The sequence below is a fragment of the Copadichromis virginalis genome, linkage group LG10 (genome assembly GCF_057382275.1).
Source record: "Copadichromis virginalis isolate Kocher_CV1m ecotype Utaka linkage group LG10, C_Virginalis_male_GT1.1, whole genome shotgun sequence".
Classification (NCBI taxonomy): Eukaryota; Metazoa; Chordata; class Actinopteri; order Cichliformes; family Cichlidae; genus Copadichromis; species Copadichromis virginalis.
The window spans coordinates 7,191,933-7,215,313 of NC_140627.1; the positions used below are offsets into that span (position 1 = coordinate 7,191,933).

At 42.5% G+C, this 23,381-nt stretch overlaps 1 protein-coding gene across 7 annotated transcripts in view; it reads left to right on the forward strand.

Annotated features, from left to right (window-relative positions):
• Positions 1 to 23,381, forward strand: part of cblb (Cbl proto-oncogene B, E3 ubiquitin protein ligase) — a 168,869-nt gene that overhangs the window by 66,534 nt on the left and 78,954 nt on the right. For all 7 annotated transcript variants that reach the window (XM_085469607.1, XM_085469608.1, XM_085469606.1 and 4 more), the window contains 2 exons: positions 12,171 to 12,371; positions 19,228 to 19,422. In XM_085469607.1, the coding sequence (XP_085325733.1) occupies positions 12,171 to 12,371; positions 19,228 to 19,422 (396 nt within the window). The remainder of the gene's footprint in view (positions 1 to 12,170; positions 12,372 to 19,227; positions 19,423 to 23,381) is intronic.

A 23,381-nucleotide genomic window follows, 5' to 3' on the forward strand; every position in this document is an offset into this window, starting at 1 on the left:
AACGCGTAAAAACTCCAAAACACGTACAAAACACAACAGAAGTGCTCCAGAATGCTAGGCGCAGTGTTTAGCTTTTGTTACCTAGTGGCTACACAGCCAGCAAGTACCAACGACTTTTTTTTATTATTATTATTTGAATATGTATGAGTGCTTGTGTATAAATACACAAACCATACACATATGCTTTCAATTGTGTAATTTAACTGATCTAGGTAGCTCTGTTTTGGAAGTTCAGTTAACTCTAGGAATGTGTTTTGGAGTTTGTACGTGCTTTGTCTCCAGGGTCCACCACATATATTTATATATAAACATATATAAATAAAACCACTTTTTTTTTACATTAGTGATTCCTTTTGTGCATAATTTTATATTATGGTTAATAATAATGTAATTAAAGCAACAAAACAACCTGAAGAGCCGGTTCAGAGCCGAAGAGCCGGCTCTTTTTAGTGAGCCGAGCCGAAAGAGCCGGTTCTCTAAAAAGAGCCGGAAATCCCATCACTAATATTTACTAGAGAAACTTGAGTACACAAACCCGCTTCCTCCCCCTAGTGGGGTGATGGAGCTACTGCACCCCAGCAGTGGCAGCGCACCTTGTATGCTATTATTGCTTCTAAGAGCTATTGCAAGTGCCTGTATAGCTAAAACAAAAAGTAATGGACTCACTGGATCCCCCTGCTTGGTCCTTCTGTGAAGAGGAAAAGGTTCCGATGAGATACCGTGCCCAGGGGTCGGCAACCCTGGGCACGGTTAGTTAGTAGAGTTGCCAACCGTGCCGTAAAAAACGGAATCGTCCCGTATTCAGAGAAAAAATCACGCATTTCGTATTGAGCTGAAAAGGAACACAGTTTGTCCCGTACTTCAGCTAGGATGAAAACAGACACAAAGCTGGAGTTATTCTGCATCTTTACGCTGTCAGCTGCCTTTTCTTCTCTCATTCAATCATGAAACTGATCAATGATCAGCTGATCGGTATTTGTGACGCAAGTCTCTCCTTTGTTTATCGCCGACTGTAGAATATATATATACTGGAAGTGCTGGGTATACTAGTCTGGCCTAAGTCTTCGGGCAGAAAGACTGCAGCAGTCCAGGAGTTTAGTTCACCGTCTTTAATGAAGCTTCACAGAAGAACTGGTTACAGCAGGGCTTGCCATGATAAATCCAACTGTGATACAGCCAGATATGCAATTATAATTGTGGCAGATGCAGTATAGGTGACTATAAGCATGGTTGTCTGGAAACAGAAACAGGTAATACTATAATTAGCAGGGTCAAAGATAAATAAGAAACAATCAGAACACATCATCTACTCTGACACAGCAATATTTTACAATGTCCACAGGGGGTCGCCGTGAGACCAGAAGTTGGCTAAATAGCACATATCTTCCTAGTTGCTAGTACTAAGGCAAGAATGTGGTAAGCTAACAACAGTTAAACTAAACAATAAACAACAGAAAAATCCTTTAACCGCAGGATGTAATCATTGGAGGAGATTCTGGCCACTGGTATTAACTTAGTGCAAATTAATTACATAATTAAATAAATCTACTAATGTGATATCAGTGTACCGGGGCATAACTTTAGCTTTAACATGCACAAACAACTATAACTCTTATCATACCAGTTAACCTGTCAAAAGTAATAACTTACAGTTTCATTAACGCACACAGAATCACACAAACTGCGTTAAAACTGCCATGCTCTGCCGCTGCCTTTCGCCTCTCACTCTCCCTCTGCGTGATGCGCACATGATCACTGATGCGCTCCTTTGGGTGCGCTTGATTCTTGCCTCTAGACATCCTGAGGCCGAGTCAGCAGGGAATTTGCACACCGACTTTGCGCCAGAAAGATGAAACCAGCGGATGTCGCGCTAAACAACAGCAGCGCGTTTAAGCTTGATGAGCTGCTGTTAGAATGTATTTAATATTAATTTCTAGTATCAGCTGATGCTTGCTGGAGCCACAGCTGTAAAAGCTGAAGGTCATGATATCGGTTTGGATATCTAGTGAGAGGGAAACATGAAGATGAATCATCAGAGCTGAACAGGTGATGGACAGGTTTACCTTTTAGGTGACATGAATAAGTTGAAGGAAAGTTATGAACTGTTTCTGAGAGACAAATAACACCAGGATCCTTTTCTAAGTAGCTGACAGCTGGTAACTGTGCAGGGGCGGCTCTAGCAAAGTTTTGCCAGGAGGCCAGGTAGGGCATTAACAGGGAAAGGGGGGCACAAAGAAATACTTTTCTTTCTTATTCTCATTTAAAATGTCTAGCTTTTATTAAATAATTATCTGAATCTTACAACCAAAGTTTTTATCTGATGTACAACGTATAGAAATCATACATATACCAACAAGACAGTGTACATCACTGTCATAACAGCGTTTGTTTTCATTCAAAGGCTTTATGGTTTTTCCTATAATACCTGGTGGGGTGGTCTCCAGTCAAAATGCCTGGGCCGATTTTTTGTCCCAGTCCAGCCCTGGGTACGACATGCAGTGAATTAATCTGGGAGGGTGCATTAAAAACAAATGGCCGGGCCAGCGGTGCACATCGCAAATTAGCTCACATAGACACATTAGTTGTGCCGCTTCTTAATGACGGTATCTTAGCTAACACCCCCAACTACCAGATTCAATTTGTAATTGGCTAAAAATCACTTAGCCTACTGGTGTGTGAAAAAGATAATCCCACTCAATCCGATCAAACGCCTTTTCGGCGTCAATCGATATTTCGGCTTCTGGGGATGGAGTATCAGCCTCAATATAGATGATATTAAACAATCGCCTCAGGTTAAAATAGGATTGTCTACCCTGGACAAACCCAATCTGGTCCCCTGAAGAATTTTCTCAAGTCGGAGTGCAATGGCTTTTGAGACCACTTTGCCATCACAGTTTGTTAAGCTGATTGGTATATAGGATGTGCAATCTCGGGGGTCCTTATTCTTCTTTAATAAGAGTGTAATAGATGCCTGCTGAAGCGTAGGCGGAAGAATGTTATTCTCTATTGCTTCCGTGCAAACCAAGAGAAGAAGAAGGGCAAGTTTGTCCATAAATTTCTTATAAAAATCAGTTGGAAACCCGTCCGGACCAGGGGCTTTTCCACTCTGAAGGGACATTATTGCATTTTTAATTTCTTTCAGTGTCAGACTTTGTTCCAATTGTTCTTTCGAGTCAGAGACAATTATAGGAATATTCAGATTAGAAAAAAAAGCGTCAAACTTATTTTGAGCTGGTGCTGAATCTGAGGAATATAATTTAGCATAAAACTCTCTAAAATAGTTGTTAATAGCTTGATGATCCTCAGTTGATGAGCCATCTGATAAGATAAGTTGTGAAATAACACGGGATGCTGCTTTTTGGTGGAGCTGGCTAGCTAATAATTTGGATGGTTTATCTCCCTCTTCGTACAATCTACTACGGGATTTTAAAATGAGCTTCTCTGCTTGGGCGGTAGTTAATAGATCAATTTCAGCTTGTAAGACCACTCTCCTCTTAATCAAATCAGGGGTCGGAGAACCAGATATGAGTCCGTCCAGGGTCTTGATTTCTGAGGATAATTCCTCAAACTTCTTATACTTCTTCTTCCTCATATAAGCAGAATGAGAGACAATCTGTCCCCTGAGATACGCTTTAAGCGTCTCCCAGAGGGTCGAAGCTGAGATGCCATCCGTCCTATTTACCTGTAGAAAAAAATCTATTTGTTCTGTAATGAACTTCAGATTAGAAAAAAAAGCGTCAAACTTATTTTGAGCTGGTGCTGAATCTGAGGAATATAATTTAGCATAAAACTCTCTAAAATAGTTGTTAATAGCTTGATGATCTGAATCAGCGAGTAGGAGTGGGTCCAGTTGCCATGTCCACTTTGTCCTCTGAGTCGGAAGAGTTACCTTAATACTAACCGAGGCATGATCAGAAATGACCATCATATTTACAGTCTGTAATAGCACTCAGTAAGTAGGGGTCAACCAGAAAAAAATCTATCCTAGAAAATGACTTGTGCACATTAGAGTAAAACGAATACTCCCTTTTAGTGGGATATTTAAATCTCCAAGGGTCTACAAGTTTATGTGCCTCTACGAATGACTGAATTGTTTGCACAGATTTAGACAGTCTTAGTAAAGATTGGGAAGAGCGATCCCAAACAGAATCCATTACCAGTTTGTAATCCCCAGACATAATCAAATGATAACTATCCAAATTGGGAATAGAGCTTAGCATCTTTTTATAAAAGTTCTCATCGTCAAAGTTTGGACCATAAATATTGACCAATACTAGGGAAAGTTGAGACAGCTCTCCCACAACCATCACATATCTGCCATTAGGGTCCAAGATAGTATCTGATACGATGAAAGGAATTTTTCTGTGGATGAGTATAGCCACTCCTCAGCCTTTACAATTAAATTGTGAATGAAACATTTGGCCCACCCATTCTTTGCGAATTTTAGACTGATCACAATTCCAGAGGTGGGTTTCCTGTAGGAAGGCAATACCAACCCCAAGATGTTGTAAATGAGAAATGACCCTTTTTCTCTTGATTGCCTGGTTCATACCCTTCACATTCCAACTTATAATTTTTACGTCAGCATTATCTGGGTCAGGGTCCAATCTACTCTTTGTCAGAACTATGTAATTCAAAAATATAGATGTTTGCCCAATTTAAACGATAAAAAAATCACAGTAGGTGCACACAGTGAATACAGAGCAAATGCCACACCAAAACAACACATAACACATAAACAGGCCTTAAAAAGGCTACCACCCCAAAAAAACTTGAAACTTTTGCAAACCTGCATTTGCATGCTGCCCGCAATAAAGGATACATGTTTGAACCATTAATGAACCTCTCCAACAGGGTATTAAACAAACTGTAACGCCCTTTCATAATTTGAAAAAGAGAAAAGAGAAAAGAAAAAAAGGGCAATAACATCAGTAATGAAGAAAAGGAAGGTGCTCATGAGTGGCATTATGTGTGGTGTGTATTTACACCATCAAATATAAAACGTTCATTGCCACTATGACCAATGATAATAGAACACAATGAGAGTAAAGAAATATTCAAAATATGACAGAGTAGCCATGTCTAATGATGCCACCTTCTGTGAAATGATTTTCAATGTTATTAACCCAATCGTTACCTTACCTCAGTCACCAGTCTCTGCAGGGTGCGATGCGGGGCGTTCGTTATCAACAGTGATATTAATTATTAACGTAGGTCAGCGCCTCTGCAGGGTCGGTAAATCTCATGCATTTCCCGTTGTGTGTGAACTGCAGAGTGGCTGGGTAGAAGAGACCAAACTTGACCTTTGCACTGTGGAGCTTCCTTTTGGACTTGGAGAAGACTTTTGTCTTTTGTTGACTTCTGGGCTATAGTCAGGAAATATGTGGAATCTTGATCCATTGAATAGGAGCGGGCCCTTCTGTCTGGCGAGGCGTAGGATCAGCTCTGTGGTTTGGAAGTGGTGGAGTCTGACAATGAACGGACGTGGCTCTAGCCACCGATGGCGGCCTCTCGAAGTTGTTCTCCCCAAGCACATCAAAGAGTAGTTTGGTGATGAATTTCGTTGGTCGTGGGCCCTCCGCCTTCTCTGGTATCCCCACAATGCGTATATTCTGCCGTCTGGTGTAGTTTTCCAAGTACACCACAAAATGTCCACAGAAGAAACAGAATCAATATTTAACACATACAAGGTCCAGTGTGTGTGCTGATGCATGCTAGGTAAAGTGAAAAGACTCCATGATACTGATAAAATGTCTGATAAAAAATCTATTTACTGCTCTAAGGCAAAAGACCTGTGATAATATGTCTACCTGCACTCATTTTGGTCACCTGCCTGCACACATACACCCCTGTCATCACAGTCATCTCTCAGTTCTTCCGCTCTTCACCTTGCTAAGAACACCACTACCCAGTTAGTGTATAAGCTGTCCGTGTAACGCTGATTGCAAGTTTTCTTTAAAAAGGGCCCTTCAGGTTCCCATTCCTCCGGTGGAATGTGTTCTCACGCCCTGAGGAAAAGAGAGACCCTTAGTGCCATATGCCAAGGAAAACGTCCATAATCCGGCGAGTTAACCTCTGTTTAGACAAAGCTCTGACTTGGGGCCCGTTCTTCGTACGTCGCTTACTACATCCAAGATCAAATGACACATCCAAGACCAAATCATCGCGCTAACGTTGAGCTCGCTAATCCGGTTCTCCGAACACACCTGCTGTTGACGATTAGTACAGCTGGATGAAGTAATGTGAGATCACTGGGTGTGGTAAATGGTAAATGGCCTGCATTTGTATAGCGCTTTACTCAGTCCCTAAGGACCCCAAAGCGCTTTACACTACATTCAGTCATTCACCCATTCACACACACATTCACACACTGGTGACGGCAAGCTACATTGTAGCCACAGCTGCCCTGGGGCGCACTGACAGAGGCGAGGCTGCCGGACACTGGCGCCACCGGGCCCTCTGACCACCACCAGTAGGCAAACACAGGGTTAGTATCTTGCCCAAGGATATTTGGCATGCAGCCAGGAGGCAGCCTGGGATCGAACCACCGACCTTCTGGTTAGTGACTGACCTGCTCTGCCACCTGAGCTACAGCCACCCCAAAAGGGGCTACGCATCGATAGTAGAAACATTGATCGGCAACCCTCTGATTGGTCGGCGAAAATGTCGAAGGAGCGCTCTCGGTATTTTCCGGCAGCAGAGCAAGAACTCTTGATTGAGGGATTTCAGGAGTTTCAGAGTTTAATCAGAACGCAAGGGAACACTGCAAAGGCTGCAAAAGCAAGGAGAGAGGGCTGGCAGGAAGTTGCTGACAAATCAAACTCGTAAGTAAGTTAATAATAACAATAATAATGGAGTGGATTGATATAGTGCTTTTCAAGGCACCCAAAGCGCTTTACAATGCCACTATTCATTCACTCTCACATTCACACACTGGTGGAGGCAGCTACAGTTGTAGCCACAGCTGCCCTGGGGCAGACTGACAGAAGCCAGGCTGCCATATCGCGCCATCGGCCCCTCTGGCCAACACCAGTAGGCGGTAGGGTAGATTTATTATATTACACTATATTATCCAATATTATATTACATTATATTATATTATGTTATATTATATCCCCTTTCACATTAGAGCCACAACAGGACCCACTAGAACATGGGAACAAGTAAAAGTGAAATATAAGAATATTCCACAGAATGGTAATATTTATCACTTATATTGCTTTTAGTCTCTTGGAAAGAGACCCTGAAATACTCTGTTTGTTTGTTCATAACAGCAACCAAGAAAAGGGCAGAGCAAAAAAAGACAGGTGGTGGTCCTGCACCCCCTCGTCAACAAGTTGGTTAAGTAAATAATACCCTCACGGGAATATCGATATCTCTCAATGAGCACACTGTCGCGCTGAGCTAAAGGATCCTGTCTGTCCCGCAATATACGCTGAATTCTGAGGACTCTCCTTACCAATCTTGCACCTTCCGCAATGGGTGGCTCGCGTAGACGGACAGGACATGGCTGCGACAGGTTTCCCAAATCCACCTTCACTTTTATAGCCGTGGTCTCCCATCTTGTTGACGCAACAACATTGTCATCCCCTATGTAGCCGGTGTATCAGAAAAACTCAGGAGAGTTTTCTCCAAGCATGACATCCCGGTGCATTTCAGACCCACCAACACGCTCAGACAAAAACTGGTTCACCCGAAAGACAAAACGCCAAAACACAGACTTAACAATGTGGTGTATGCTGTACAGTGCAGTGAGGAATGCCCAGACCTCTACATTGGAGAGACCAAACAGCCACTTCACAAGCGCATGGCACAACATAGAAGAGCCACCTCCACAGGACAAGACTCAGCAGTCCATCTGCATCTTAAGGATAAAGGACACTCTTTGAGGATGCCAATGTTCACATTTTGGACAGAGAGGACAGATGGTTTGAAAGAGGAGTGAAAGAAGCATCTATGTCCACTGTGAGCGACCATCTTTGAACAGAGGCGGGGTTTACGACACCAACTCTCTGCCATCTATAATCCAGTTTTGAGATCCCTTCCCAGACGCCTTAACGCCCACTCACATCCTGGGCCATCTGACCTCAGGAATTCGCATGATAAGGTGGGGCCAGGTTTCACAATGAACACACCCGAAACTCTGGCTGATTGGGACCCACACCCAGTTTCACACCTTGGCTCAGGCGATTAGAGGATCATCAGGGGGTCCTTTTGTCCCTCTGTGGGGGGTTACTCCCACTAGGTTTATATCTGGGACTCTCCACCATTTGACCTTAGAACTGAAGAAGCTTCTCGGATGAGAGGTGAAACGTCTTCAAGTAACTTAAAGAAGTCCAGACGCTTTTCTTTGCAAGCTCCTTTGACTACGATGACCTGGATGACTGAGAACCTTCACAGACGTCTCCCATCTTGATTACACGAAGTAATTTACAATTACTACTCTGAAATATGAATTACATCTGTAATAATCACATACATGTAATAGAATGATTAATAGTACATTTCCCTTTTTTAGGAAATGACCTGTATGTATCTGTGTGACATCAATAAAAGGATCAAGTGCTGCATTATCTTTAGTTACATTGATGTTATTTATTTATGGTGAAACAGTGGTGGAATATCGCTGTTGCTTTCGTATAAATGAAGCGGACATACCTGCGTGGCCGCGATCTAATCCTGTTTACATAAAGTAAACCTGCTCCCGAGCAGGTTTACGCTTACGGCTCTGTTGCTATGACAGCAAGTCCCGGATGAGCTTCGGGGAACCGAACGATCCAAGATCACGCGAAATCGTCAACAATCTAATCCAGCTAACTTACTTAGCGAGGTACGAAGAACGGGCCCCAGGTTAGCGAAGCAGACAAGCAACTGGACTTAGACAGAGAGAATCCAGCCTCCTTTTTTCCTCAAATGCGAAAAGAGAAAGGCAAGAGCTCACAAGCTCAAATTCTATATAGTGCTATAAGCCACAGGAATAATTTTAGGAAAACTCAGCATTCTGTCATTCACTGTGTGAGGCACGCAGGTTTGAAGAACCCAAAATGTAGACCAAACTCAAGTGGCAGCTTTATTGCTGGACTGCAAAAACTGTTCAGGAACTTAACTAACAGGCAGAACACAGTGGGGAATGAGGGCGATCGCGACAAGGGCAAACGAGGGAACAACTCACAGGAGGGAACACAGCTGAGCGTAATCTGTCTGTCAATCTAAAGGAGGTAGTACAAGAAACACATACAATTGGACACAGACAGATGAAACCCAGGGGAAGGAGGCAAGACAGTGAGGATGAGAGAGCAAGGGATGAGAGAGGGCGAAAGAACAAGGGACGAGAGGGACACAAGAACACATGTCTAGGGAAACAGGCAGACAAACATGAAGACAAGACTGACCTAACAGGGGTGGACACACAAAGGCAAGACCAAGGCTAACAGGACAGAGACGAGACCAGGACATGACAAGGGAACTAATAACTAACCAGACAACCTGAACTAGAAATACAGATAAGTCAACTAGGAAAAAAGTCACACAGAGAAAACAACAACGAATAAACAAGAGTCAAAGAAAAAAAAAAAAACACAACGATCCAGGTACCCTAACATATTTGGACGTAATACGACCCTAAGGCTGTCAGAAGAGAACTGTGTGTAAGAAGGATGCACAAAAAAATGCATGAAGCCTACCCACTCACTTTGCAGACCCTAAAGTGAGAAGCAGTACTCAAGTCAAGTCGAGTGGCTTTATTGTCATTTCAACCATGTGCAGTGGTACAGTACACAGTGAAACCAGACAACGTTCCCCCAAGACCATGGTGCTACATATGACATATACAGACAATCAACACAGAACTATATAAATTGCAAGTGTGCAAAAATTGCCAAAAACCAAACAAAAAAACAGTGCAACACCAGACAGAACAGAATAATGCAGACACAAGACAGTGCAGACACAACAGTGCAATAGAAAAGTGCAACAATGACAGTGGGTTGTGCAAAAGACTGAGCATTGTACAAAAGGTAGCTTGATGTATGAAGGTGTGCGTGTGTGTGTTTGTGTATATGAGATTGTGCAGTTAAATGCTTGAGGTAGTGACATGTATTAAGGTCCAGTTACTGAGTGTTCAGGAGTCTGATGGCTTGGAGGAAGAAACTGTTTCACAGTCTGGCAGTGAGGGCCCGAATGCTCTGGTACCTCTTGCCAGAAGGCAGCAGTGTGAAGAGTGTGTGTGAGGGGTTTGTGGGTTCCTCTGCAGCTTTGCGGATGCAGTGGGTGCGATACGTGTTTGTAATGGAGGGAAGAAAGGCTCCAGTGATCTTCTCAGCTGTTCTCACTAGCCAATGTAGGATATTGCAATCCAATACGGTGCAGCTACCATACCAGATAGTGATGCAGCTGCTCAGGATGCTCTCAATAGTCCCTCTGTAAAAGGTGAGAATGGGTGATGGGAGATGGGCTTTTCTCAGCTTCCGCAGGAAGTAAAGATGCTGTTGGGCCTTCTTAACTATGAAGCTGGTGTTGAGGGACCAGGAGAGGTTTTCCACCAGGTGACCACCAAGGAATTTTGTGCTCTTGACGACCTCCACAGAGGATCCATTGATGTTAAGTGCACAGTGATCTCTCTGTGCTCCCATGAAGTTGATATTCAACTCTTTTGTTTTGTCCACATTCAGAGACAGGTTGTTGACTCTACACCAGTACAGCGTACTTAAGGTACACCTTAAGTCACCTCATCATATCCAATATCAAAAGCAGATATAGTTGCCAAATAAACCTTAGTTGTAGAAAAAGAAAGAACTTTATCCAGGAATGTTAAAACACCCACAATAGATTAGAGTCACAAAGGGAGTGTGTGCCCGCATGTCTCCATCAATAAGACATGCTGGTCCTTCCAAACTAAAAATTGACGAGAGCTCACATGCAAGATGTGGTTATCATCAGCTTCTCTAGGGATGTTGGGGTGGACACAGGGAGCTATTTGTTTAAGTCTTGCAGTTTTTCCCTTTTTTTTTATCTACTCCTTCTCTTTACTATCCCTGTCACCTTCAGCAGTGTATAACCACAGAGATAATAATAAGAATAATAAAAGAAAACAAGTAAATAAATAAAAGAAAAAGATTAACGTTGAATAAAATAAGTGTTGAACATTTCACCAAGTTTCAAAGTAAATATATTTTTGAAGGCAGTATTGACGTGACATTCTCACCAAATGTCAGTAGCAACCCATCCAACCTACAGATGCAAAGAAATCAAACCATAGATGTCCATGAAAAAAGTTATGTGTAATAGAGAAATTATACACGGAAGAAGTATTGAACACATAAAGAAAGGGAGGTGTAAAAGGCATGGAAAGCAGTGACACCAGCTGAAATCTATCAGTAATTTCCAAGCAATCCTGCCACTTAATTCAAATTAAAATGAGCTGGTTCAGTTCCAGCTGGTGGCCTATTAAGGTCTGTCATTACCAAGGTGTCACACAACAAACATCTCATGACTGGTAAAACCAGTGAGTTCTCTCAACACCTTTGTAACCTTATTGTTGCAAAACAAACTGATAGCACTGGTTGCAGAACTGATCACTCATTTACCATAAACTGGCCACAAGTAGGTGCTCCCTGAAAGACAGAGGAGTGAAAAGAATTATTAGAAGAGTTGTCCAAGAGCTAAGGATGATAAAAATCTGCAGGTTTATTTATTCAAAGAAAACAATAAGTAATGTATGCAACCGGCCTGCATTTTTTTTTCTGTGATAATGGTAATAGTGATATAGTAGTGTGGTAATAAGCCCACAGACAATAATCATTTGACTCAGAATTCTCCCAGTGTGCTACTGAAATGTTGACTTATGAATGAAACAATCACTCAAAAATAAAGTTTAAATGTGTGTCATAAAGGTAAAGCTTTTAATTAACGGACATCAGTTCCCACAAGTCCACAGTCACGTTCCCAACTATATGGCTACCAAAAGCATAGCTTTGTTCTGTCTTTGTCAGATAGATGCTCGAAATACTGCTATTTTTTTATGTTTTTGACAGGGTCTTTTACAATGAATGCACAATAATTTCATGATGTTACTGAAACAACATGTGGCATTTAGTTATATTTTTTGGTTAAAATGTCACCACCTGTGTTTTTGTATGTTTGTGTATGACTAGCCTGTTATATCTATTCAGGAATCAGATGGCCAAGGATGCCCTTTCTGTCGCTGTGAGATCAAAGGCACAGAGCCCATTATTGTGGATCCCTTTGACCCACGAAATGAGGGCTCCAAGTGCTTCTTCCTGGACCAACACAGCTCCCCCTTGCTGGACCTGGATGATGAGGAAGACCGAGAAGACTGTCTTGTCATGAATGGACTGGCCAACATCAGGAAGGTAATCTACACAGGATCAAAAGTATTAATACAGACTTAAATACACTGCTCAAGAAATTATATACAGTTATATATTATATGTCTAAGGAACTTGGAAAGAAAAATGTCTGGACTTCTTTAAGTTGCTTGAAGATATTTCATCTGAGAAGCGTCTTCAGTTCTTAGATGGTGGAGAGTCTCAGAATTAAGGCCTGTGGGAGTGACGCCCAAGAGCGACATGGACATAGAGCCCCTATTGATCCATATGCTATTTGGTCCATTTGACCGTGTCCCTTGGTGTGCTGTTTGAGGTGCTGCGGGAGTATGGGGTGTCCCTATACAACTGTAGCAAGAGCTTGGTCCACATAGTCGGACTCATTCCCGAATGGGTGTTGGGCTCCGCCAGGGCTGCCCTTTGTCACCGATTCTGTTCATAATTTTTATGGACATAATTTTTAGGCGCAGCCAAGTGGCAGAAGGCTTTCACTTAGGTGGTGTCAGAATCTCATCTCTGCTTTTTGCGGATGATGTGGTTCTGTTGACTTCATCTGGTGCTGGCCTCCAGCTCGCAATGGAATGCTTCGCAGCCGAATCTGAAGCGGCGGGAATGAGGATCAGCACCTCCAAATCTAAAGCCATGGTTCTCAGCCGGAAAAGGGTGGAGTTTTCAAGGTATCTACATTGAGGCTGTGGATAGCTACAGGTATTTTGGTGTTTATTTGAACAATAAACTGGACTGGACTCATAATACAGAAAAGGGTATTAGGTATTAGGATTCTCTCTAATTTACACAGGGTCAAAAGTATAGAATAGGATAGAAGACTAGAATAATCCTTTAATTGTCCTACAAGGGGAAATGTGGTTGTATCAGCAGCAAAAACACACATATACAAACAGAACAGGACACAGAACAGAAACACAGTTTTTACATATTTACATCATGGACAATAGTTACCAAAGCAGAGTACTGTACAGTTATTAAAATTAAAGTATAGATAAGTGGCAAACCCAGGTTGTAGTGTGCAAACAGTGCAGGATACTGAAAGATGTTTAAATGCTTATTGGGCGACTGTGGCTCAGGGGGTTGGGAATCGCATCTGTAACCGGAAGGTCGCTGGTTCGATCCCTGGGCTCTCTGTCCTGGTCGTTGTGTCCTTGGGCAAGACACTTTACCCTACTTGCCTACTGGTGTTGGCCAGAGGGGCTGATGGCGCGATATGGCAGCCTCGCTTCTGCAGCTGTGGCTACAACTGTAGCTTGCCTCCACCAGTGAGTGAATGAATAGTGGTATTGTAAAGCGCTTTGGGTGCCTTGAAAAGCGCTATATAAATCCAATCCATTATTATTATTATTAAATAGTTAAGAATATTTAGAATAATTAGAAAAGTGTAGATTGCGTATTGTACCTGTGCATTAAAAAGTAGACATGTAACTTGTGTATATATAAACTGAGAAAAGTAATGTGCAATGTAAATGTAACACAGTAAGGGGAATTGTTGAAAAGAATATATCAATGGACCAATAGGCTCGACTATAGGAGCACAGGGGTGTGTTCAAATGAGACACAGAGACAAGAATGTAACTCAAAAGAACCGGCCAACTTTAGTGACATAAACCATAAGGTTGACAAGCACAGGTTAAAGACACTTTACAATGGTAGAAAGGAAACTTACAAAAATTAAAAGAAAAGTAAAACACAAACTACTAAAGCAATGACTTGGCCAAGTGTTATTTTTGGTTTTCAATGTTCGGGTTTCAATGCTCGGGTGCACCCTAGTAACCTGACTCCTTAACTCTTATAGAACAGATTACACAAATCCAATGTACATTCAAATGAAAATCTCACACTCTTTTCACATGTGGAGAATGTTCTACACAACAGCTCATTATTTAAAGTCCCAAATAAAAAATGTCCAAGGGGTAAAGTCCAAAAAATTCCCAGGGTGTGAAAGAAAATAGGGATGAGAGAATGTCAGTCAGTGGTCTTATGTATAACCAGCTGTGCGTGAAAGTGTGAGTGATACAGTCCTACCACACCGCAAGGTGCAGCAGATCATCAAGTGGAAAAGAAGCGAATCTCAGTCTCTCTAAGTCCAGGTGGGAAGGCTTGCCATCTATTTCACCGGAGGAATCCACCTCAGGAACAATTCAGCATACAAAAAAACCCTGACCTGTCAACGGACAGGGTCAGAAGAGCAATTCAAATATTAATTATGCTGTTCTAGCTATAATTCACAACTTAGGATTTTGTTTAAATCACATTCAACATAAATTTGCAATAAAAATACTCAAATTTGCAAAAATAAAACATTTCTCTTACACAAACTATGCATTAAACCAAGTAAAGTCAGTGCATATGCATATATGTCGCATATGCGACAATTATTAATCAAACAATTGAGATTAATTCAGTTTCTCAACAATAAAATGTGAAACAGACGTGAACTAACTGAGACATACAACATGTGCTCACCGATCTCAGCGCATCACGGCCGAAGACAATGGCATAGTGTCTCTCGGTCGGAAAATGCAGGGCTCTAAATAACGTAACAGGACATGTTTTCTCTTTAATAACCGTAATACGACATGAAGGAAAAATAAACATAAGTTGCGCTTCAAGTGTTACCTTACTTCTGGAAGCAGATTGAGATGAACTTCCAGGCAGTTGATAGCAACCAGAGCTAACAAAGGCTAACAGTTTAGCTCCACGCGGTACTTTCTAAAGTCACCAGAAAAATGCAGCATTTGCCTATTTACTCACTGTGGCTACTTTTAACATGAAAGGTAGCTGATAACCAGTGAACTTATGTGCAACACAGTTGGTTGCAACTTATATCTAATACTTTTTTCCAGCTCAAAAGCTTCAGTCTCTCTTTTCTCCTGCCAGCGCGCGACTACCTCCACACATAGCAGCAAACACAGAGCACGTAGGTGGGACATACAGCGGCAGACTGCTCTCCCATTGGTCAAAACATACTGGGACCTGTGCATTTCGATTGGTTGGGCAGGCTGTCCATCTCTCCTCATATCAGTCCTTAAAGTGGTACCCTCATTGTATGTGGGTTACACCCTCCCCTCTTGATGGTATGCCCGTCCCTGGGCATCTGCAGGGTGGCAGTCTTGGTTGTCTCCCAAACATCAATTCATAGGGGGAAAATCCAGTCACGTCACTCTTCGTACAATTATATGTGGGTTACATAAACATTAGGGGTCCAACGATACACAAAATTCACGGTTCGGTTCGGTTCGATACTTTGGTGTCACGGTTCGATATTTTTTCGATACAAAAAAAAATGTTCATGCCTTTTTAATTTGTAACTTATTAAAATCATAAATATATATTTTAACTCAAAAGTACAGTTTTTAAATTTAATGTTGCTGAAACAACAAAGTAATTAAAAAAATAAATCTATCTGATGGAGAAATCCCTCATCTTTGGAAAAGAGAGTTTATTACAGAGAAATGGCTCTTTCCAAAATAAAAGCTATACTATACGCTTCTTCTGGGCTATATTCTCAGCAGCATATTAAACATATCAGGTCCCCATAAGGAGAATCATGTGCTAACGGCTGTCTAAATGACTCGGATAAAGTTTGTAGCATGCTGCTTGTTGTTTTTGTCTGCTTCCACTTGTCTTTGCACTAGGATGATGTCGGCGTAAATGTGCAGTCACATTCATTGTGTTCCCACTAGTGCTGTCAGCGTTAATCTGAAATGACGTTAACGCCACAACACGCAAGTCTCCGTTAACGAGCTACCGCGGATCGCCCCGTGCGTGGGGCTGGACGGCCAACACGTTAACGAGCTAACTGCGCTAACGCACTAGTTCCCTCCAATGTAATTGAGCATTACGTGGCACATCCAACATACTGTTTTACTTTTGTCCATGACGCGCTTACCTTCAGGGTCATACGTCACATGAAAACCAAAATAGTTCCAAACGCCACATCTGAATGAGGGTGGGGGAGGTTCAATTTGCCATGTTGCAAGGAGAGCTTAACTTCTGTCTTGCTAGCTTGCCCTGCGCTCAGTGAATCTGCGTTCGACTACTCCGCCTAGGCTGCACTGTCGAGCGCAGATCCACTGAGCGCTCAACACAGACAGCATCGTCAGAAGGAAAGTTGATAAAATAAATTAAAAATTTTGTATTGTTCGATACATATGCGTACCGAACCGAAAGCATTGTATCGAACGGTTCAATATCGATACGAGTATCGTTGCACCCCTAGTAAACATCTATGTTTGTTGGGAGCAGTTTTGATTGTACAGTCTGACAGCTGCAGGGAGGAAGGACCTGCAGAAACGCTCCTTCATGCATCTAGGATGCAACAGTCTGTCACTGATGGAGCTCTGCAGTTCAGCAACATTTACATGCATGGGGTGGGAGACTTTGTCCATCAGAGAAGTTATTTTGGCAAGAGTCCTTCTGTCTCCCACCACCTGCACTGGATCCAGGGTGCATCCCAGAGCTGTCCTTCCTGATAAGTTTATCCAACCTCTTCCTCTTAGCTGTCGATAAACTGCTGCTCCAACATACAACACGGTAAAAAATGATGGATTCCACCACAGAGTCATAGAATGTCTTTAGAAGCACTCCCTAGACTCCAAATGACCTCAGCCGCTTCAGTAGGTAGAGTCTGCTCTGACCCTCCCTGTAAAGAGCATTAGTGTTGTGGCTCCAGTCCAGTTTATTATTCAGGTGAACACCCCGGTACCTATAAGAGTCCATTATCTCAATGTCCACTCCCTGGATGTTCACCTGTGTCAGTGTGGTGGGTCTGTCTCCCCGGAAGTCCACCACTAACTCCTTGGTTTTCCCAGTGTTGATCAGCAGGTGGTTCTGCTGACACCAGTCCACAAGTCCAGAGTCCACTGTCTGTACTCTGAGGCTACGTCCACACTAATGCGTTTACTTTTGAAAACGCATGGTTTTCTCTCTGTTTTGGCCTCCTGTCTACACTGAGACTGTGTTTTCCCCGAAGGAAAACACATCATATTGAAAACGCTCTCAAAAACAAATACATTTAAAGACGGTGCTTTCACATCGCAGTGTGGACAGTGAAAACGGAGACTTTTGAAAATGATGACACATGTTAGTTTTATGATGCAGTCATGTGACCAATTAAACAAAGATAGCGGAGGGCATTATACAGCAGTTGTTTTGTTTGCTCTCAATTTTGACAGCCCTATTAAAGATTAATAATGGATTGGATTTATATAGCGCTTTTCAAGGCACCCAAAGCGCTTTACAATGCCACTATTCATTCACTCTCACATTCACACACTGGTGGAGGCAAGCTACGGTTGTAGCCACAGCTGCCCTGGGGCAGACTGACAGAAGCGAGGCTGCCATATCGCGCCATCGGCCCCTCTGGCCAACACCAGTAGGGTAAAGTGTCTTGCCCAAGGACACAACGACCAGGACAGAGAGCCCCGGGATCGAACCGGCGACCTTCCGGTTACAGATACGCTTCCCAACCCCCTGAGCCACGGTCGCCCATGTACAAAATATCAGTTTGTACATGCTTCAGATAGCTTTTCTTCAAATTCTTTAATTCTCACTCGCTTTTGCAACTTTGTAATTTTGTGTTACTCGTAGCAACAACTCCACCTCATTGTTAGTCCATTTAAAAAACCTGGTGCTTTTCCTCGACAGTTTGCCGTGACGTTTCAAAGAGCCGGAAAGTAAATAAAGGGCAGACAGAAATGAGGCAGGCCGAATCTTAGTGTTTCACGCACGTGCAATGCTTGAACGTAAGCGTTTTCGGCCGTTTCAATGTGGACGCACATCTCTGTGAAAACGACTGAAAGTGTGGACGCAGAGCGTTTTCAGACCTTTTCACCTTTTCAAATCTATTCAGGATGTGTGGACGTAGCCTGAGTCATCCTCACCTGTGATGAGGCCGACTATGGCAGAGTCGTCAGACAACTTCTGTAGGTGGCAGCGTGGGGAGTTGATGTAGAAGTCTGCAGTGTAGAGGGTGAAGAGGAATGGTGCCAGCATAGTTCCCTGTGGGGCCCCCGTACTGCAGACCAGCATATCAGAGACACAGCCCTGTGCCCTCACATATCGTGGGCGTCCTGTGAGGTAGTCCAGTATCCACTGGGACACGTGGTGGTCCACTCCTGATAGCTCCAGCTTGTCCCTCAGAAGTCGTGGCTGAATGGTGTTAAAAGCACTGGAGAAATCAAAGAACAGGGTAGCTGGGGACCAGGAGAAGATGAGCAGTGACTGGCTGTCATTGTTGACCAGCCAAGCTAAAAGCATTGTGGTTCATGGTTAAAAAAACTGCTGATGGTTTGACACCATCTGATGACATCTTCTTATGGTTGTTAGTCATAACCATTGACTACAATTGGTAGTAACGCTAAGACGGAGACTTATAAAATTTACAGAAGTTAGGATGGTGGAGCCATTTGAGCCATTTCTAAACAACTGCAGATTCCAAGGCTTACTTCCACAGTCCAAAAAAGAGCATTGGCCAAGCATGTGTGAACATGAGTGTTAATGTTTATCTGTCTCTATGTGTTAACCCTGTGACAGACTGGCAGTCTGTCCAGGTTGTACTCTGCCTTTTGCCCCATGACAGCTGATGATAGATAGTACAGTACTATTGAAAATTGAATACTGAGCTCTAGGTTATATCTAACCTTCTCATTATGTTGGCTATGATACATCACTTCTGGAGCAGTGGCGAGAGCATAATCTCGGGTAATCAAAACGGGAAATAACATTTTACCACATTTTAAAGTGGTGTAGATTTGCTTCCATCTATCCCCTATAAAGAATGTGGATTCTAGCAGTCTCTAATCAGGATAGAACTGGTAATAAACGACTAAGATTTTTTTTTTAAAAGTTTATTTACCTTTTCCCTTAGCAATGTGGCGAGCATCAGAAATCGCCAATGGTGTCGCCCAGTTCTTCACCTATCAGCCAACACAGAAAAGCCCATGGGGGAAACTCCAGCCAATGTGTCCAGCACCTCAGCCTCCCACCTGTCCCACCACGACGTGACCTTATCAACAAAGGTGCCATTCGCTCCCCATCTGCCAGTCCCATCTGCTCCCCCAAGGTCAGTCACAGTTCAGCACACTGCCACTATGAAACCCCTCATATGTTCACCTGGCACACAAGTGTTTAAGTTTATTTACACAGTTTCGACAATGTTTACTGACCAGCAGAGAATTTACATGACAATCCACAAATTACTCCAAGTGCCCCAAATGCTGCTAATTAAATCCACTTGATTCACTCACTGATCATGATTATCAACTGTTACCATCTCTATAAAAGTAGCAGTCTTGAGTATTAAGGTACGTGTTATCACAATGCTATGGAGACCCAGAGTTTACTGACAGTACTATTTGAAAAAAAAAACCAAACTGAACAAATATGGCTTATTTGGAAGGTTGCTCTCTAAAAAGAACATGTTTGCATAGCTTAGGTTTTTTTTTTTAAAAGTTCATCTGAACAAGCCAGAAGATTTCTGGAGCAGTATCCTTTGGACAGCAAAAACCAAAGTGGAGATGTTTTGCCATAATCTACAGTGCTATGTCTGATCAAAAGCAGACACTGAATATTGGCAAACACACGTCATTCCAGCTGTCAAGCACCGTAGCTTGAGTCAGTCATATGAAAAGGAATATTTTTGTAATCTATGAGGAGTTCAGGGCTGGATGTAATTGTAATTATAATGGTCTGTATAATTATTTAATAGTCTTTGCCACATTGTTGCTGCTGCTATCTCTCCTTGGTTATCGTTTGAAAAAATGACACTTTAATATCTATATTATAATATATATATTTAATATCTGGACAACAAAGATTTAAGAAACACTTCATTTATACAGTGAAATACAGTGGGGCAAAAAAAGTATTTAGTCAGCCACCGATTGTGCAAGTTCCCCCACTTAAAATGATGACAGAGGTCAGTAATTTGCACCAGAGGTACACTTCAACTGTGAGAGACAGAATGTGAAAAAAAAATCCATGAATTCACATGGTAGGATTTGTAAAGAATTTATTCGTAAATTAGGGTGGAAAATAAGTATTTGGTCACCTCAAACAAGGAAAATCTCTGGCTCTCACAGACCTGTAACGTCTTCTGTAAGAAGCTTTTCTGTCCCCCACTCGTTACCTGTATGAATGGCACCTGTTTGAACTCATCATCTGTATAAAAGACACCTGTCCACAGCCTCAAACAGTCAGACTCCAAACTCCGCCATGGCCAAGACCAAAGAGCTTTCGAAGGACACCAGGAAAAGTATTGTAGACCTGCACCAGACTGGGAAGAGTGAATCTACAATAGGCAAGCAGCTTGGTGTGAAAAAATCAACTGTGGGAGCAATCATCAGAAAATGGAAGACATACAAGACCACTGATAATCTCCCTCGATCTGGGGCTCCACGCAAGATCTCATCCCGTGGGGTCAAAATGATCATGAGAACGGTGAGCAAAGATCCCAGAACCACACGGGGGGACCTGGTGAATGACCTGCAGAGAGCTGGGACCAAAGTAACAAAGGTCACCATCAGTAACACACTACAACGGCAGTGAATCAAATCCCGCAGTGCCAGACGTGTTCCGCTGCTGAAGCCAGTGCATGTCCAGGCCCGTCTGAAGTTTGCCAGAGAGCACATGGATGATACAGCAGAGGATTGGGAGAATGTCATGTGGTCAGATGAAACCAAAGTAGAACTTTTTGATATAAACTCAACTCGTCGTGTTTGGAGGAAGAAGAATACTGAGTTGCATCCCAAGAACACCATACCTACTGTGAAGCATGGGGGTGGAAACATCATGCTATGGGGCTGTTTTTCTGCCAAGGGGACAGGACGACTGATCCGTGTTAAGGACAGAATGAATGGGGCCATGTATCGTGAGATTTTGAGCCAAAACCTCCTTCCATCAGTGAGAACTTTGAAGATGAAACGAGGCTGGGTCTTCCAACATGACAATGATCCAAAACACACCGCCCGGGCAACAAAGGAGTGGCTCCGTAAGAAGCATTTGAAAGTCCTGGAGTGGCCTAGCCAGTCTCCAGACCTCAACCCCATAGAAAATCTGTGGCGGGAGTTGAAAGTCCGTGTTGCTCGGCGACAGCCCCAAAACATCACTGCTCTCGAGAAGATCTGCATGGAGGAATGGGCCAAAATACCAGCTACTGTGTGTGCAAACCTGGTAAAGACCTATAGTAAACGTTTGACCTCTGTTATTGCCAACAAAGGTTATGTTACAAAGTATTGAGTTGTATTTTTGTTATTGACCAAATACTTATTTTCCACCCTGATTTACGAATAAATTCTTTACAAATCCTACCATGTGGATTCATGGATTTTTTTTTTCACATTCTGTCTCTCACAGTTGAAGTGTACCTCTGGTGCAAATTACTGACTTCTGTCATCACTTTAGGTGGGGGAACTTGCACAATCGGTGGCTGACTAAATACTTTTTTTGCCCCACTGTATGATGAAACCTTTGGACTATGTCTTCCTTACAACCCTCACATAATTAATGATAAATTTAAAACAAAAATTCACAAATTATTAGCATATTCAGAACATTTTATTAAATATTAGAGACAAATTGCTGTGTACATCTCGTTACTATCCAAATAACCTACAGTTACCGTATTTACATGGGTAAAAAATGTTTCTCAAGACTCGAGCCCCAAACCTCGAGTCTAAGTCTCAAGTCTGAAGGCTTTGGTTTTTGCAACTTAACTGTGACTCGAGTCTAAGTCGCGAGTGCAAGTAGCCATCTCTGGTTTGACACCCCTGTCTTGTGATTTGTTCAGATTCAGTTTTGCAATCCTAAACCAGGGCTCGCAAAATTTCAAAATCCCTGGTAGCCCTTCGGGCAGGGACTCTTCAGTTTTTGGTAGCCCAAAATAAATTTAAGTAGCCCGAATAAAAACGAGAGCAATTTTTTGATTGATGATTTGTTTCCTGTTTTGTTTCCGTTACAATATTATACTTTAATGTATAATATTGTAACGGAAACAAAACATTAATCAAAAAATTGTTGAAACACAAATTACAACATTGTATAAAAATTGCAATCATCAACTCAAATACTTGGTTCTAATTGAACAGAAATTTCTATGAACTTGTAAGAACTGTGTAGGACATGAATCAGTCTGTGTCAGATCCTGAATTTGAAATTTCCACTGAAGTCACGGGTAAGAGGCAAGTGGAACCAAGATCGAGGCCATTTGCTTTTTGAAGTTTGCAAAGACTACTAAATTTTGCCAGTGGTAGTTCACTCTTTCCAACATAGTACGGTGTTCTAAACAGATTTTTCAGGTTTATTTTTAGTATGTTATTTGGAATCGGTGTTTGTTCTGGGAAAGATATTGCAGACTGAGCAATAATGCATTTCTTGCATTTTTCATGGGTTCTATTGGGGGCCTTTCTTAAAATTACTGGTCCCAGTAACAAAGGCGCTTGTCGACTCAGAAATCAAGGGAAAACCGACAACATACCCGGTAGAACATTATGTTATTTACACGGGTGCACATAAGTGGTCCACATGTGCGCATTCGCTGTCAAAATAAAAGACGCGCACCAGATAAGAAGTTGCAACGCGCGTTTGCGTCCATATAATTAGTGCGCATGCGCCAACCAGCGTGCAGCCTGTTACAGTCGCTCCTGCTTTTTCTCTTAGTTTAGCTCTTTTTTTCTTGCGTATTCTTTTTTTTCTGACTTGTATTTTCATCCGTTTATTATCTTTTACTCAATCATGTGGATTGAGAGAGTTTTTGTTCTTCTGGTGGCCGTGGAACTGTTACTTTTATCAAGGAACGGGACCGCGGCACATCTCCTACACTCACGGACTGTTTACTCCAGAGATCAGCTGATCGCCCTGATGCCGGCCGGCTCGCTGGCCAGGCCCGCAGAAGTACCAGCTGAAATTTGGAGTAAACACATCGATGCAGAGGTCAAGGACAGAAGAGAAGAAAGAAGGAGATGGTGAGACAGCGGAGGCTCGAAACGAGGAGGAGGTATAAACCGTGTCTGCCGTCTATCGTAA